Source organism: Sinocyclocheilus anshuiensis, unplaced genomic scaffold (assembly GCF_001515605.1).
Source record: "Sinocyclocheilus anshuiensis isolate Anshui unplaced genomic scaffold, SAMN03320099.WGS_v1.1 scaffold813, whole genome shotgun sequence".
In the NCBI taxonomy this organism is placed as follows: Eukaryota; Metazoa; Chordata; class Actinopteri; order Cypriniformes; family Cyprinidae; genus Sinocyclocheilus; species Sinocyclocheilus anshuiensis.
Window position 1 is genome coordinate 1,778,422 of NW_015540942.1, and position 16,192 is coordinate 1,794,613.

The 16,192-nt window shown below is 37.5% G+C and overlaps 2 protein-coding genes across 2 annotated transcripts; one reads left to right on the forward strand and one right to left on the reverse strand.

Annotated features, from left to right (window-relative positions):
* Positions 1 to 1,086: 1,086 nt before the first annotated feature.
* tspan4b (tetraspanin 4b) lies at positions 1,087 to 8,245 on the forward strand. The gene is made up of 8 exons (XM_016487764.1): positions 1,087 to 1,427; positions 2,415 to 2,484; positions 4,673 to 4,864; positions 6,524 to 6,598; positions 6,699 to 6,794; positions 6,872 to 6,985; positions 7,519 to 7,602; positions 7,695 to 8,245. Exons 2-8 carry the CDS (start codon positions 2,416 to 2,418, stop codon positions 7,761 to 7,763), a joined length of 699 nt encoding a protein of 232 aa, XP_016343250.1. The 5' UTR covers positions 1,087 to 1,427; position 2,415; the 3' UTR covers positions 7,764 to 8,245.
* A 95-nt stretch (positions 8,246 to 8,340) lies between these two features.
* Positions 8,341 to 15,976, reverse strand: bcl2l12 (BCL2 like 12). Its single transcript, XM_016487761.1, has 8 exons — positions 15,715 to 15,976; positions 13,392 to 13,566; positions 12,338 to 12,602; positions 10,998 to 11,211; positions 9,429 to 9,545; positions 9,120 to 9,193; positions 8,657 to 8,914; positions 8,341 to 8,522 (listed from the first exon to the last, which is right to left on the reverse strand). Exons 2-8 carry the CDS (start codon positions 13,562 to 13,564, stop codon positions 8,481 to 8,483), a joined length of 1,143 nt encoding a protein of 380 aa, XP_016343247.1. The 5' UTR covers positions 13,565 to 13,566; positions 15,715 to 15,976; the 3' UTR covers positions 8,341 to 8,480.
* Positions 15,977 to 16,192: the final 216 nt, after the last annotated feature.

Below are 16,192 nucleotides of genomic sequence, written 5' to 3' on the forward strand. Positions count from 1 at the left end.
TGGTGGTAGTATCATGGTTTGGGCCTGTTTTGCTACATCTGGTCCAGGACGGCTTGCTATCATTGATGGAACAATGAATTCTGAATTATACCAGCAAATTCTGAAGGAAAATGTCAGGACATCTGTCCATGAACTGAATCTCAAGCGAAAGTGGGTCATGCAGCAAGACAACAACCCCAAGCACACAAGTCGTTCTACCAAAGAATGGTTAAAGAAGAACCAAGTTAATGTTTTGAAATGACTGAGTCAAAGTCTGGACCTTAATCCAACTGAAATGTTGTGGAAGGACCTGAAGCAAGCAGTTCATTGGAGGAAACCCACCACCAATATCACAGAGCTGAAGCGGTTTCTGTACTGAAGAATGGGCTAAAATTACTGCCAGCGGTTGTGCAGGACTGATCAGCAGTTACAAGAAACATTTAGTTGCAGTTATTGCTGCAAAATGGGGTCACACCAGATACTGAAAGCAAAGATTCACATACTTTTGCCGCTCACAAATATTTAACACCGGATCATTTTTCTCAATAAATAAAAAAGTATATATTTTTGTCTCCTTTGTTTGATTGGATTCTCTTTGTCTACTTTCAGGATTTGTATGAGGTTAAGTATGTAAGTGTGCATTATATGTGAGTATAAGTCCCCTACTCCCCTTGTATCACGTTAATACATTCACCTACAAATGTTAATAACAAAAAAAGTGTTTATGTTGGTTCTACAAAGGGTTAGTAGTGTGTTTAATAGATTAAACATCTACAGTGTAAACAGAAAGACACACACAGTGAACTGCAAAGCCTCAAATGTGCGTCTGCTGGCCACATCCATTAGGATTGTTTGGACAAAACCAAGAGAAAGAGGGAGGGAGAAAGATTCAGGAGAGGAGGGTCTTGGAAAAGAATGGATTCTCTGGAGACCAGTAGGAGGAGGAGAGAGGGAAAGAGTGAGAGGGGAGGGCCGATAACTACATCTGGAAGTTATTTGGAACAAGAGAGGGAGGAAAATAGTTGATAGAAAAGATAGAAAGCCAAGGAGAACCTGGAATTAGTAATTAGGGTTGAGGGAACACACTAACAAGCAAACAAATCGTCTGAAGGAATTAAACAACAAAGAAAGAAAAGCTTGTGAAGAATTCTGTATCCGACAAAACTGCAAGACCAATATTTCAAGCTCATCACTTCACAGAAGCCTTTATGTTTTTTTGTACCTTAAGAAGAGTCATTAACAACCAGAAGAACTGGAGGAATCACATCTGTGATGTGGATAATATTGATCTATGAATAATTAAAGCAAGATCTCATGAACTTCATCACTACGAAGCAAAAAGACAATACAGGAAGCTTTGGAGTAAGGACAAAGTGAAAACTCAACTCTGTTCCTCGAAACCCTTCAATTGCCTGTCAGTCACTTTTTCTGTCTCCATCTAAATCAAGGTAAAGCGACTATATTTGCTTCATGCTTAATGTTAATTTTGTAATATTAAATATAGAGATTTGTGTACTGTTTATGAACCACTTGATCAGTGCTGAAGCAGACCAGAGAAATCAATGACAAATTTTATTCAATATTATGTGTTTATGGAAACCAGATATTATCAGTGTTGGGGAAAGTTACTTTTAAAAGTAATGCATTACAATATTGCGTTACTCCATAAAAAAGTAACTAATTACGTTACTTAGTTACTTTTTATGGAAAGTAATGCGTTACTTTACTAGTTACTTGAAAAAAGTAATCTGATTACGTAACTCGCATTACTTGTAATATATTACCCCCAACACTGGATATTATTAAAAAAAATTTAATAAAAAAAAAAAGAAAGAGAGAAATTGTGTGTTATGCTTCAAGCTAATTTCCCTCATTACTAAGCATTTATAATCACAAGAAAACTAAATGTAGGATTAAGTTTCTATGTGTTCTCATATTTAAAGAACTCATTTTAATTCACATATGGTGCCAATTTTCAGAACCATTACTGACATACCACTGAAATCAGATCATAAATCCATGTGCTGCCTAACTTTGAGGGGGCTTATATGTTTACATTTTGGCCCATAATATACTCTGTGGTTTCATGTGGACTGCATTTTGTGGAACAAAAAGGGCAAAATAACCACCAACATGATTATGTTGCATTTGGCTCATGGAAAATTAAGTGGGACATATTAAAAGTCCACAAAATTCGTTGAGTTTATCGTATAAGAGAGGCCCCATGAGTACATGTTTCAGACATGGATCATAATAGCTTTACAGTTAATACTATCAGCAGTACAACACAAGGGTGGTTTCTTCCTGTCTGGAAACAGCACTTCCTCTGCATGCTACAGTTCAGGAGAGTGTGAAAGTTTTCACACATTAAAAGCACACACAATTCGTTTATCCTCATTTGGTGACTCTATTTCTGTCTTTCTTCTTTCATGCAGAATGTCTGTGTCACGAGGTTGTCTCTGCTGTGTGAAGTACCTCATGTTTATCTTCAACCTCATCTTCTGGGTTAGTTCTGCTTTACTCTTCTGTCGAATATGAGTTTGGCAGATTGTGGAACCATAAGTTTCTTGAACTCAAACCGTCGTTCTTAATGATATGAGGCTATTCTAATACGTAAGATTCACAAGTGTATTATTGCTTTTATACAACAGGTGCTCAATTACAGAAATATCCTAACTCAGATTCCTATTCTGTTTGGTAACCATGGTAATTTCACTAAAGCCTGGCTCAAACTACAGGATTTTTAGCCCGATTTAGCCCCGATTTCCCCCTCCCGAGAATCGGAGCAAAAATCTTGTGGAGCCCCTCGATCGGTCCCGATGTTCGGCGTGGATTATCTGGTAATGTGAGGCGTTCACCAATCGAATCTTGCACCTCCCGATCTGCTGGCACACAAATCGGGGCCACCCCGATCATATCAAACATGTTTGATATTTAGGATTTAAATCGGGATGATGATGGCTATATGATTACGTCAGTACTTTCACAATAGCCAATGCAAGACCGCAAAACAGCTGCTGTACAGCCGTGATAGTGGAGACGGAGGAAACTGCTTCTTGGCGTTTTATAGTAACACGAATGTCTGTATAATGTGTCAAAAACGTATCACAACCGTAAGGAGATAGAGAAGCGCTGGAGTGAAATCACCTCAGTTTTGAATGTACCGGGTGAGTGTAGAAAGCAGCTAGCACGCTACCTAACATATGTAAACATCACTGAAATATCAATGACATCTGCTGCGTGAGATCACGTGAGACCTCCCTCTGGCATGATAATCTTAATAATATCTTGTAGTGTGTGATGCGCCACGATGTTAAAATCTTGTAGTGTGTGCATGTTTAAGATTTGAGGCAAGATAATCTGCAAAGATTCTCCTTATGTGTGTGCTGCAACCAGATTTCATAATCAGTTAGGATTTTAAAACTCCTGTAGTGTGAGCCCGTCATTAGGAAACAGAACTTTTCCAAATCAAGACTTAAGATGGGAAGTTTCTGTAATACAGCCCCAGTTCAGTAAACAATAAGTTAATACTGAGTAACGTAAACAAATACTTTGTTGCTCTAACATCTACAATTCCCAACAAAGTCCAAACTAAATCAACTGTTAGCGTCTCTGAACAACACACAGCACTGGCGTTCCTGAACGAGTGTTGTGGATTGAATTACTGAGTTATTGAATCATTCACTCGGCGAATCAGTTCATTGACTCACTCAAAAACAAACAAACAAACAAAAAATAAAAAACATGTCACTTTTCGCCACCTACGTATACAGAGACCACTGCTCAGCCAAACGTAATCGAGGATTAAAGGCTGGAACTATACACAACAACTTTAAGACTTCACCCCTGATTTACATTTGCCAAAAGTCATAGCCAGTCTGTAGATTTTGGGCAGTTGGAGTTGACCGTTTTCACAGAAATCGTGTAGTGTCTAGCTTAAAGGGTTAGTTCAGTCAAAAATGAAAATTAAGCTGCGTTTTACTCACCCTCAAGGCATCCTAGGTGTATATGACTTTCTTCTTTCAGACGAATCCAGTCAGAGTTATATAAAAAATTGTCTTTGATCTTTCAAGCTCTATCGTTGTACTCAGCGGGTGTTGCAGTGCTTCGGTTCAAAAGACGTGAAATAAAAAGCACCCTTCCACAAAAAAAAAGTGTCTCACACGGCTCCGGGGGGTGAACAGAGGCCTCCTGTAGCGAAACGCAGCTTAATTTTCATTTTTGACTGAACTAACCCTTTAAGACTATAATTCTATCCAGGTTGATATTTTGAGCCATTATTGTTCCATTTGTCATGCGTCTCCTGGCAACGAGGCACATGTTTCTGCTTAAGTTTATTGTGTTCAGATTCAATGACTTGAAAGTCTTTTAAGGTGTGATGCTCACTTCTTTAGTGTGTAATGCTCAGGTCCAGTTGTTTTTAGCAAGTGTAGCCTATGTGCATAGTGTTTTCAAAGTCTGTTCAGAATTTTAAAGTCGTGTAGTGTACTCCAGCCTTAACTGTTTAACATGTATAAAATATGTAGAAGGACATGCAATGAAGTAGCCTACTAGTCAATGAAAGTTTATGAAGGCCATGGAGGCCTATTACACTTGTCCCTCAGAATGACCTAAATTGCTTTACACTGATGAAAAGTTACTTATCTGAACATAATGTACTGTTATATTTCTTTACCTGTGCTTGTTTTTGCAGTTGGGAGGATGTGGTTTATTTGGTGTTGGGGTGTGGCTTGCCTTTACACAGTCAGAGTTTTCATCTCTACCACTGTCCTTCCCTTCACTCTCTGCGGCCAACCTATTGCTTGTGGCTGGGGGCGTCACCATGGTGACAGGATTCCTAGGATGCCTGGGTGCGCTGAAAGAGCAGAAGTGTCTGTTGATGACGGTAAGATACCTGGATCCTAGGGGGCAGTCGTGGCCTAATGGTTAGCGAGTCGAACTTGTAACTCTTGTAACTCAAAGGTCGTGGGTTCGAGTCTCGGTAGCAGCAGGGATTGTAGGTGGGGGGAGTGAATGTACAGTGCTCTCTTCCACCCCTAACTGCTCCCCGGGCCCTGCAGCTAGTGTGACAGCGCACTGCATTAAAATAAATGATCATTCGTGTTTTCATAACCGCTGGCCAAATTCAAAAAATAAACTAAAATTAAATCACCTTTGAGAGCAAGGGGGCCCCTTGGTGTTTCGGGGGCCCTACGCAGCTTGCGTATAGGGAGGATCAGGGGCCCGTTCGTCGTAAGTCGCTTATTGTATCCGAAATGAAATGTCACATCCAAGATGATATCGCGCTAATCAGGATCTGGCTAATTCGGTTCTTCGAGCGCAGCTGTTGTTGATGATTAGTCTGGCTGGATTGAGTTATCTGAGATAATTGCGTGTTCATGGGTTGGTTTAAAAGGGAGCACAAATTCCGAGTATGGGACACCATACTTGGCTACACGTCATGCCACTTTTCAACACTTTCCTTACTGACATCAGAAAAACGTGTGCAAACTGCCCAGAGGACGATGTTCATTCAAGTATCATCTTCATCTCAGATGCGTTTGATTTCTAAAGGATCATGATTCATGTGACACTGAAGACTGGAGAAAAAAATAATCAACTTTTTTTTTTTAATATATGTAAATAAAAAAAAATAGTATTTTCAATTGTGATAAAATTGAATAATTTTATTGTTTTTACTGTATTTTTGATCAACTAATGCAGCGTTCCTGAGCATAAAAGACTTCTTTCCAAAATGATTAAAAATCTCACCAACCACAAACCTTTGAACTGTAGTATATTTATGTGATATATAATGTACATAATTAAATAATTTAAATCACATAATTTAAACTTTATGTTCATTTAATTATTTTGAATATAAAAGATCTTCATTCAAGTATCAGCTTTATCTCTGATATTTGGCTTAGGGGACATATAAATGGAGTGGCAGTTATTGAGAACAGAACTATGAAATTGGTGTCTATAGCACAGTTCAGATATTTTGGACTAGTGTATTTGATAAGAAACATTTTATTTCATATGACTTTTTTATACTTTTATTTTTTTAAATGATTCACTTCTGCAATAATCTGCTGATTGTCTTCTTTAGAAAGAGACCAACCTTAGGTCTGTATTCAAAAGAATGTATTCATGAATTATATCAATTTATGTTTGAATAGTGCACTTTCAGGTCTATGATCAAAAAAAGGGGGGGGGACTGTTAAGGGGTTAAATCTAAGAATGTCATTAATCTTGGCAAATCTGAGCCCAGAATGAGACGTTGTTGAGATCTCTTCTGAAACTCAGAGGAGACATATATGTGCATAGTAGGGCTTTCTTATTTGGGAGAAAAATCTTAGAAGCAGAAGAAGCGAAAGTCTCCAGTTGCTCTCCGTTTAATCTCATTGCTGAATAAGAGAAACAATTGGGATATTAAAAAGATTTTGTTATTTTTCTTTCTTAAATGGGTTTACTGTCAGAATACACCATGTCTGTTTTGTTTTTTATTAAATATATATCTTTGTCATTCATGTGGTCTAATAGTTCTTTCTGGTTCTTTCAGTTTTTTGTGATCCTCTTGTTTCTAGTCCTGATAGAAGTGGCACTGATTTTGGTTTTGAGTGTGTATCATGAAGAGGTGAGGGACTAATGTCTGAGCCTTGCAAATATTTCAGCCTTTCCTTTCAGGAAAACACTTTGCCTTACAATCTGCTTCTCTCTCTGTTTTGTCCATTTAGTTGGACAAGAAAGCCAAGGATGACCTAAGAGAGGGAATGAAAGACTATCTCACAAATGAAGGGCTAAAAAAATCCTGGGACAACATGCAGAGAATTGTGAGTTGAATTTATAACAGTCACAAATATGAAGGCTGAGATACTTCAGTGTGAATTATGGATTCTGTTTCCTTCAGTTCAAGTGCTGTGGCGTGAGCAACCACACTGACTGGCACAACAAAACGTCCAGTGGCAAACTTCCTGACTCCTGCTGCAGGGATAATACTGAACGCTGCCATCACTGGGAAGAGGTCAGATCATTTCTGGGGTCGTGGGGTTAGCTAACTACCACACATTCCTAAATCCCACCAACTATTGGTAATTGCAACCATATGCTTAGCGTAAAATGAAAGCCAGAACAAACCCTACATACATCTGTTAATGCTCTTTGTTATATGGCTCTTTTGTTGTTTTTCATGAAAGTGTCATGAAAAACAACGTATCATGGTTTCTACAAAAATATTAAGCAGCACAACTGTTAACAATGAGAAATGTTTCTTCAGCAGCAGATCAGCATATTAGAATGATTTCTGGATGATCATGTGACGCTGAAGACTGAAGTAACGGCTGCTGAAAAATCAGCTTTGCCACACAGGAATAAATAAATAATTACATTTTATGTCCATTTATTTATTTGGTAGTCATGCTATAAGCAAGGATAATGTACTTCCATCCAATCACTATTGCAAAATAAACTGTTTTAGGCCATGTCCGGGTTTATTTTGTGATAATGAGCAGCTGACTGAACCTTTTTATTCTTTTTTTTTTTTTTTATGTGTCTTAGCCATGCTATGAGAAGGCCAAAGACTGGCTCCTGGCTAACATTACCTCAGTGCTTGGGTTTGGAGTTTGCATTGGAATCGTTCAGGTACCTTGAAAATCTTGTTTCTCATATAGTCTGATTATTATACAAGCGCTGCATGCACTCATATATAATGTGACTGCATTTTCTTCCTCCAGATTCTTTCTTTGGTGTTCTCCATGCTGATGTACTGCCAAATCCTACGAGCAGAAAAATACATGGACTGACCCTACCTTTGCCCTATTGTGCCAGGGGCTCTTTAAAACATAATTCTGAATATGTAATAAAGGTTTAAACAGAATTGCCTATTAGAGATACTGGATGAGATATGCATGTGCACATAAATTATGCCGTTGCACTTAGGAAGAAGCTCAGATGAATTTCTGCTAAATTAATTTACCAGGTAAATGTCTAAATAATTAAAATGTACTTAGGAAAAGATGATTAAATGAATATAAAGTGAATGTATACAGTAGGTGGAAAAGTAAATCCTAGTATTATTGCACTCCTTAAATACCCTTATAACTGCTTGCGATGAACTTTTGATCAAAGTTCATTTCAATTAAATGGAAATCAAATGTTTAAGAGTTGATGATTTGTTATACTAAACCAATTATCTGTACTATATTAATGTCTGTATTCATGTCTATTAATATATTAATGTCATTACAACTAAATAAGGATGCAATACAACAGTAGATGATTGAAATCATGTATTTTTTGTATAAAAGTCACATAAAAAATTTCAAAACATCCAAAATACAAAAGAATAAATACATCAGCAGAGAAACCATATAATCAAGTAGTGTCAGTTGCCCAGCTGGCTGGTTCTTGTTCTTCCTTTCCTCACAGAGGTCATGCTACATGAGTTCATAATGATTTAGTTCAATGAGTTCATCCGGAGTTCATAATGATCAGATCTACTGTAAGGTCAATGACTGAGGTCAATCACACTCCAGAACCTCATCCAATTGTGCAATGCTCCCCTGTGAATGAAAACACCAAAAACAGTTTACTTGAGAACTCTGCCCCCTTCTGGAATAAAATAACAGATGCAAAACACACAGAATATCCCAGAGACTGAGGAAAATGCTAAAAGTAGACAGTAAAACCTGCTCACCCATCCTCCATGACTCCTCACCCATGGTGCAAAGCTCTCCATGTAGCGTTCAGCATACCCCGTCAGACGCTGAACTCCAGTCGCTGTGACCACTCGTCGAGACACATCCATGGTGATGGCAAGACGCCGCAACGTAGGGCTGACCGGTGCTGGAGCGGGGGGTTCTTCACTCTGACTGGCGTACGTGTCAAGGAGTTTGGCAAAGGATGGGTAGGAGAGGTGTGTGAGGGTGGACTGCAGGAAGGGACTGGCATTTATCTACAACATTAAACACCAATTAACGATGATAAACACAAAATAACTAACTAAAAATAACCATAAACAGTCAAAACACTGTTTATGTCAGAAAATTTTTATGATGAGAAGCCAAGAGCCAGTTTAAGACCCAAGATTACTCTATATGCCAGTAAGACGTGTCAAAAAAAAAAAAATTTTCATGAATGCCAAACTCAGGGATCATTACCTTCTCGTTTATGACATCCCCCTCTGAAGTCAATATCTGAACTAGCTGTTGAACCACAGCCTCTTTGTCATTGTCTGTGATGAAAAGAAGAAGTGTAACAATCTCTAAACAATACAAGTGGGGGGGGTCAACCCATTATAACAATAAGCTATTGTTAAAGGACTGAACATCCATTTCTGTACCTAAGACAACAGGTCTGTTTAGTATTCAGCTGCTCTTGTTTTGATATTCCACTGTAAATGGAATATCACACACATTATGATAAAATTAAAATACTGTACACATTATGATAAATGGTTTTACATGTACCTTTAATTGCACTTGGCACAGGCTCTGGCTTAACAGGGGATTTCTTTTTCACACTGTGTTTGTGCGCGATTCTGTCCAGAGTTTCTGCTACACCATCATAAAATTCAGGTGGATGGGCTGAGATAAAACATATCACATCATATCACATGCAGAGTCCACACACTATCATTCTAAAGTTTGGGGTCAGTAAGATTTTTTCTATTTCATGCATTCTGACTTATCTAAACATGGCCAAAGTTTCAAAAAACGATTTGAATGTATGACGGAGTATTTCTGTGCCAAATACACTCCTTCCGGGTTCGAATAAGTTTCGGAAAGTTTTTTTCGAGCTTGGCTCTTCATGATGTCATGAAGGGCGGAATTCCTTGCATGGGCAGTTCTCCCGGAAGAGCGCACGCACACATTAACCAGAGCGAGAGCGAGAGCGCCCCCATCAACGTTCTTTATTCGGCAGTGCTGCACAGGACTCGCTCCAGAAGAATGCCTTCCAAGAAGTGTGTTTTTTGTTGTGAGGGAAAGATAACCTTGTTCAGCTTCCCAAAGAACCCAGTGTTACGTGAACAGTGGATGCCGTTTGTTTTTCCGGGACAGCAACTGAGTTTCGCACATGTGTTTGCTTGTTCCCGTCATTTCAGTGACAAATGTTTTATAAACAAGGCCCAGTTCGATGCTGGATTTGCAGATCATTTGACACTGAAACATAGAGCTGTCCCAGCAATAAAAGATACCGGTCATGTGTCGGAACCAGGGGTGTTAAGTAAAACTGCATCAAATCTGTTTTGTTGGTAATCTGCGCGATAAATGCTCGTGACGCTTTAGCTCCGCCCACAGCACGCCTCCAGGAGCTCGGCTGCTTTCGGAGAGAATCGTAAAGCTGTATCTTTCTTTTATAAGTCTGATCAAACTAAAGACTCTTCGGAGATATGAAGGATGCAATACTACTATATAGGTACTCAAGATTAACATGAGATTGGCCGAAACTGTGTGTTATGTCCCCTTTAAAAGATTTTATTCTGCAAGAATGCAATAAACTGATCGAAAGCAACAGTCATGACATTTAAATTCTTACAAAATATTTATATTTCCAATAAATTCTGTTCTTTTGAAATTTCTATTTAGCAAAGTATCGTGAAAAAAAATCATATTTTCCACAAAAAATAAGCAGTACAACAGTTTTTCAGTGATAATATTAAGAAATGTGTCTTGAGCAGCAAATCAGCATTTTAAAATGATTTCTGAGGATATTGTGTCTCTGAAAACTTTCTGTTGATTGCTTTGCAATCACAGGAATAAATTTCATTTTAAAATATATTCAATTAGTAAACAGTTACTTTATACTCTAATAACATTTCACAATATTGCTGTTTTTACTGTATTTTGGATCAAATAAATGCAGCCTTGGTGAGCATAAGAGACTTCTTTCAAAAAAACATGTTTAAAAAATCTTACCGACCCTACTGAACAGGCATAATAAGACAATATAGAAAACATTCTTAACAGTGCCTCCTGTGTCTCAACTTCTATATCCATAAAACAAGTTAAAGAAATTCTTTTACATCTGAAACTTACATGGTGAAACAGAATGACCCTCAGGTTGTGGGACATCTGTAGCCCCTTTGAAAGGCAGAGAGGCTGGGCGCTGAGGACGAGGCTCTCCTTTTTTGAATGACACTTTTTTGAATATATCAGATATTTTCAGTTTTTTCTTCTTTTTCTTATTTTTGTCCCCTGGTTTTCTGTCACCTTCTTCTTCAGACGCAGAAGATGGTGCAAATATCTCTTCCTAAAAGAAAATTTCTCATTAACAAGTAGTTCTGAAGAGCAATGTTAAAACGTACTGTTAAGAAAGAAGAAATTAAAAATGAATGCATTTTGGATCCGTGGCTGGTCAGGAAATTTTTTATACTGAACACATAAAAGCTTTTAATTAGCTTTGCAGTTCATTCACCAAATAAAACAAGAGCAGGTTTTGGTCTCTACAGATATAGTCAACAGTGTGTGCCTGTTGCACATCACAAGTGTAGACAATGCATATTTATTTTGGTGCCTATATTAAGAGGTTACACACTACCAGCATGAGCTACTTGCTAGGTTTATTGTCTATATTCTTATCTGTTTGGTACCATTTTACTTGTTTGAGTTATCAAAATTTGATGTTTTTTAGTTAGAAAGTATCCTAATTTGTCTTTTCCAAGCATGGTCAGATTTGTCTGTAAGCATATTTTGGCATCTGTCTATAGTCTCACCCAACATAAACGTTTTTTTTTTTAATTCTACAATTTTAATTTGTGGTAAAATCTAAAACTTGAGAGGTTCAGTTTGTTACAAAATTGGTTTAGTTTCAGCCTATGCAGCCAGTGAGTAGGCCTACTACAGCCATCTAGTGGCCATTGATATTTCATGTAATTGCTATTTTTAAACCATTATATCACCAGATGTCGCCAAAGCATACCAAATTTTGAGGATTTGGATGTTTTAACTTACTGGAATTAATATTTTTACTGTAGTAAAAAAAGAAGCATATTTTAGTCAATAGAGTGATTTTGTAATTTTAGAGGTAAATAAGTTCAAAAATACCAACAAAAAAAAAAAATCACAAAAGAAATGCATACATTGATTGTTTTTACTTAAGTGAAGATAGTGTTATGACATTTATTTTTAAAAAAATTTAAAGATCACACCTGAGACATTCGCACCCAAATTTGTCCACGAAGGACTCATTAAGGGCTGCTCTGTGAAGGATGCTTGAGGGTTAAAGGTGTTGATTATCAAAATAATTTGCAGTGCATGTTTTTCTGAAGCTACATAAAATGAGCAAATAGAGCAAATTACATAGATATTATTTGACAAAAACAAAAAAGCGCTGTTGCTTTGCATAATAAAAAAGGCCTTAGGTTTGTGATTTTTACCTCTGTTTTCCTGGGTAAACTGTGTGTTCCATTTGTTGATGGCTTGTCAGACTGGCCCGGCTGACTCTGCTTCTCCAGGGTGTTGTTTGGAGTTGGGTCAGAACTGCTGTCTTTCTTAGCACGGTGGATCATAGAAGAACGGGATCTTAGTCTTCTTTTTATTAAATTTTTAATTCCATGTTTCTTTTCCTCTGCTGCACTGATCTCCTCATCCAAAGAGTCCCATCCATTCACGTCTTTCTTCATTTTGTCTTTTGTTGAGGCACTAAAAGGAGAAAGATGGGTCATTCTTTTCATTTTCATGTTAACAAAATAAACTTTCTTGAAGATGCAAATTAGTTAGTTCACCCAGAAACAAAAAATCTATCATCATTTACTCACCCTCAAGTTGTTCCAAACCTGCATGAGTGTGTAGTCCCCACCGACTTCCATAGTATTTTTTTCATACTATGGAAGTCAGTGGGGAGCAGCAAATCTTTGGTTACCCACATTCTTCAAAATATCTTCTTTTGTGTTCAGTAGATGAAAGAAACTCCTACAAGTTTAGAACAACTTGAGGGTGAATAATTGATGACAGAATTTTCATTTTTGGGGTGAACTACCCCAATTTGCATGTTCATATAATTAAGGATAACAGAATTGGTTTGGTCCAAGATTAGATGACTTGTTCCCCTGCACTACTGAATAAATGAAGTTAGTAGGAAGGATCACAATAGTGAGGTTAGCAGCAGTTCAACTTTCCATTCCATCTTCTACTTCTTTTTTCTAAATTAGGTTAAAATTGAATAAAATATATTGCGAATAAAAACCTCTGGACTGACTTTTCAAGTGCCAGCCAGATAAAATAATATAAAAGGAATTAAAGAGTCCAAAAAATATGCTTCAGAGACAGGTCAGAGAGATTATAATAATCTCCAATGTTTGCTTACAACAAATCTACTGTATAATTGTCTTGTTTATGTTTGTGATATTCAGTGATACTTACAAAATGGGTTGTTTTATTTTGCATCATTACAGTGTTTCACTGTGTGTGTGTTTGAATTATATGTGTCACCTGTATTTGTTTGGGTCGCTGTACTCTCCTCCTATCCTTCCAGGCCTCTCTCCAGGAGGAATCGACAGAGAATGACGCAGAAAAGACTTCAGCACCAACCGCGTCTCCGCTTTGATCTCCAGGAGAGAGAAGGAGGGTGAGGGGGAAGCAGGCCTGACCACCACGTCTGCCATCGCTGAGACAGAGAGAAAACTAAATCTCTTTCAAATGTGAGGACACTTTCATATTATGCAACAATACAAAACACCACTCCAGAATTCCAATGTTCTGCTGACCAAATTTCCACAAGTAAAACTAAACCAGAGCCTAAACCAGAGCCTCAACTCTCTGTCAAAGCAAACGATTAATTTGAGGTCAATGTACACTTCATGTTTAATGTTCAGTGAAGAATTGTGCATTAAAATACAACCAATAATCCATCCGATCTAAAGAGAAGTGAGTTACTTGAACTTCAATTCATAGTGGGTACTTGAAGGAAGTGAAAGTACAATTACAGAGACATACTTATGAGCTATTTCTCACTGAAACATACAAAGACACAGAAAGAGATCTGGAAGTTCCAGTCCGTTTACCTCATTTTATCTACGTCGTTTATAGCCTTTCACAAACATTTCAAACATTATGATAAACTCAGCACTTCAACAGAAACTAAAAATGTATTGATTTTATAATAATTTGAAATACCAACTCTGTGTGTGTGACAGATGCGCCCATTTGACAGATACGATGCCTGATTACTGGATTAAACTTGGAATTTATCAATATTTTATTCAATGTTATCTAAATGTAAATGTCTATGGAGCGAAAATTTGTTGTATTAGCAGCACTTCAAAGATTCTTAAATCAAGATACATTGGGGGAAAAAAATGACCAAGAAACTGAACAAAATGTAGTTTGAACATCAGTGACAGTTCTTTTAAAGCATATTATCATTCCAATAATTCCTCTCATTCACTATGAGCATTTTGATTGTAACTCGCTCCTCTACTCTACAGGTTATTACGACTCATCAGAACAGAATTCCACTGTAGGTATGCAATTGCTTTTCTCTTATGCAGGCCAGGGCAGTTTCACAACTCAAAACACTTGACATGTTTTCATGTGTTTGTTACTTGGCCTGAACGAGTTCATCCTTCCCTCCTTACCCCATTTGTGAGACCCTGCCAATTTATATGACATACTTATTTTTATTATAAAATGAGCTTTATATTAAACTACTATGCTAATTTGGACTTTATGTGTGGAATAATTATGAAATACTGTATTCTGTGATTACTGGAATTATTAAATATACCTATAATTGTATTAAATGCAAAATCGGAGGCAGTCTAAAGACTAATAGTAAACGTTTACCCAATACCATAAAAGCCTAAAAATATTTAAACACAAACAAAATGCTAACCAGCTTCCAGCTAAGACATGCAAGTGTGGATTTCACAGCAGAAGCCAGAAAACACAATCTCCCAGTTTCTGCCATAGTGGCATGTTTATCACTCACAATACATTCATACGTAGTTCAAAAGAGGAATTTTCCTCATTGCAAAACTGTCAGACTGACGCATTCTTGACTAGGCATGAATGGCATTTTATATATTAATGACAAATGATGAGCCTTTTATTCTATGCATGTCAAGTAAAACAAGCAAACACTTTCAAAGTTTCTCAGTGTCATCAGGTGACTGTGGCTCCCTACTTCTGTTTTTACATACTGAGCACATGCTGGGACGCAACCCTTTGTACAGCAGGGCCTTATTGTATTGCAGTGACATTCTACATGTAAAATCCTCTTAGTAACCATGTCAGACCTTAACTTAAATCCCAGATCAGAACTTAGTACTAACTCAAATCAGTAACTAACTTTGTAGATGTCTAGTTTGCCTGTACATAACTTTACTATAGACTAAGGATGGTTAGTAGCCTATGGTAAAGTTACTTACAGACAAACTAGACATCCTAGAAATGTAGTTACAGATGCGGTTAGAGAGGTGGGCTGTTTGTGTCAGTGAAACATCAAGTTTGTAGCACTAACGCGTAAATGAACGATTGATTGAAATGACTTACTAAGATACATAAAAGGAATCCAGGTGTATATGGATGTTTACATTAATTCTGCCACACCAGATTCAATATCTCTTGACATATGAACAATTCGTAATACTCTTTTTATAACACACACACAAGTTATGCTACCATAGTTACTTACACCTGAATTCCAGTAAATATTCACAGTCATAAGAGGATATAACTAAAACAACAGACTGTCTAGGATGAAATGAAAATACCTGTCTTACAAAAGTTTAAGAGCACAAGTACTCGTTCATACCTGGTAAATAATGTCACCTCGACGTACGAAGGAATCAGTTGAGTGGCGACGTGTTAAAGCTGAACGCAACCAAACGCATCGACAAAGTCAATATTATTAAAACAAGGATACTACAAACAAAACAGATACGCGCGACTCAGCCTCGAACTGTGTCAAACTTCAGACGAGTTAAGAGTCACTTGTGTCTGATGTTATTGGAGAGTTCAGATGTAGGTCATATCTCACGGCGAATCAAATCAGACCTGAAGCGGTGATTCATATCGATGTTATAGATACGATACCGACAGAGCTTCAGCTTCCCTACCGGTTTCACTACTACCTCGACAATTAGTCCGTCCTACGGAACGAGAACTTTAGTTGTGCGCATTGCGCATGTCACTGAGGAGTACCATAGGACGAAGCCATTTTCCCAATGGACAGGGTTCAATTTTGCAGTATGTTGAAATTGTACAGTAACAAACTTTAATAAAATAAATCA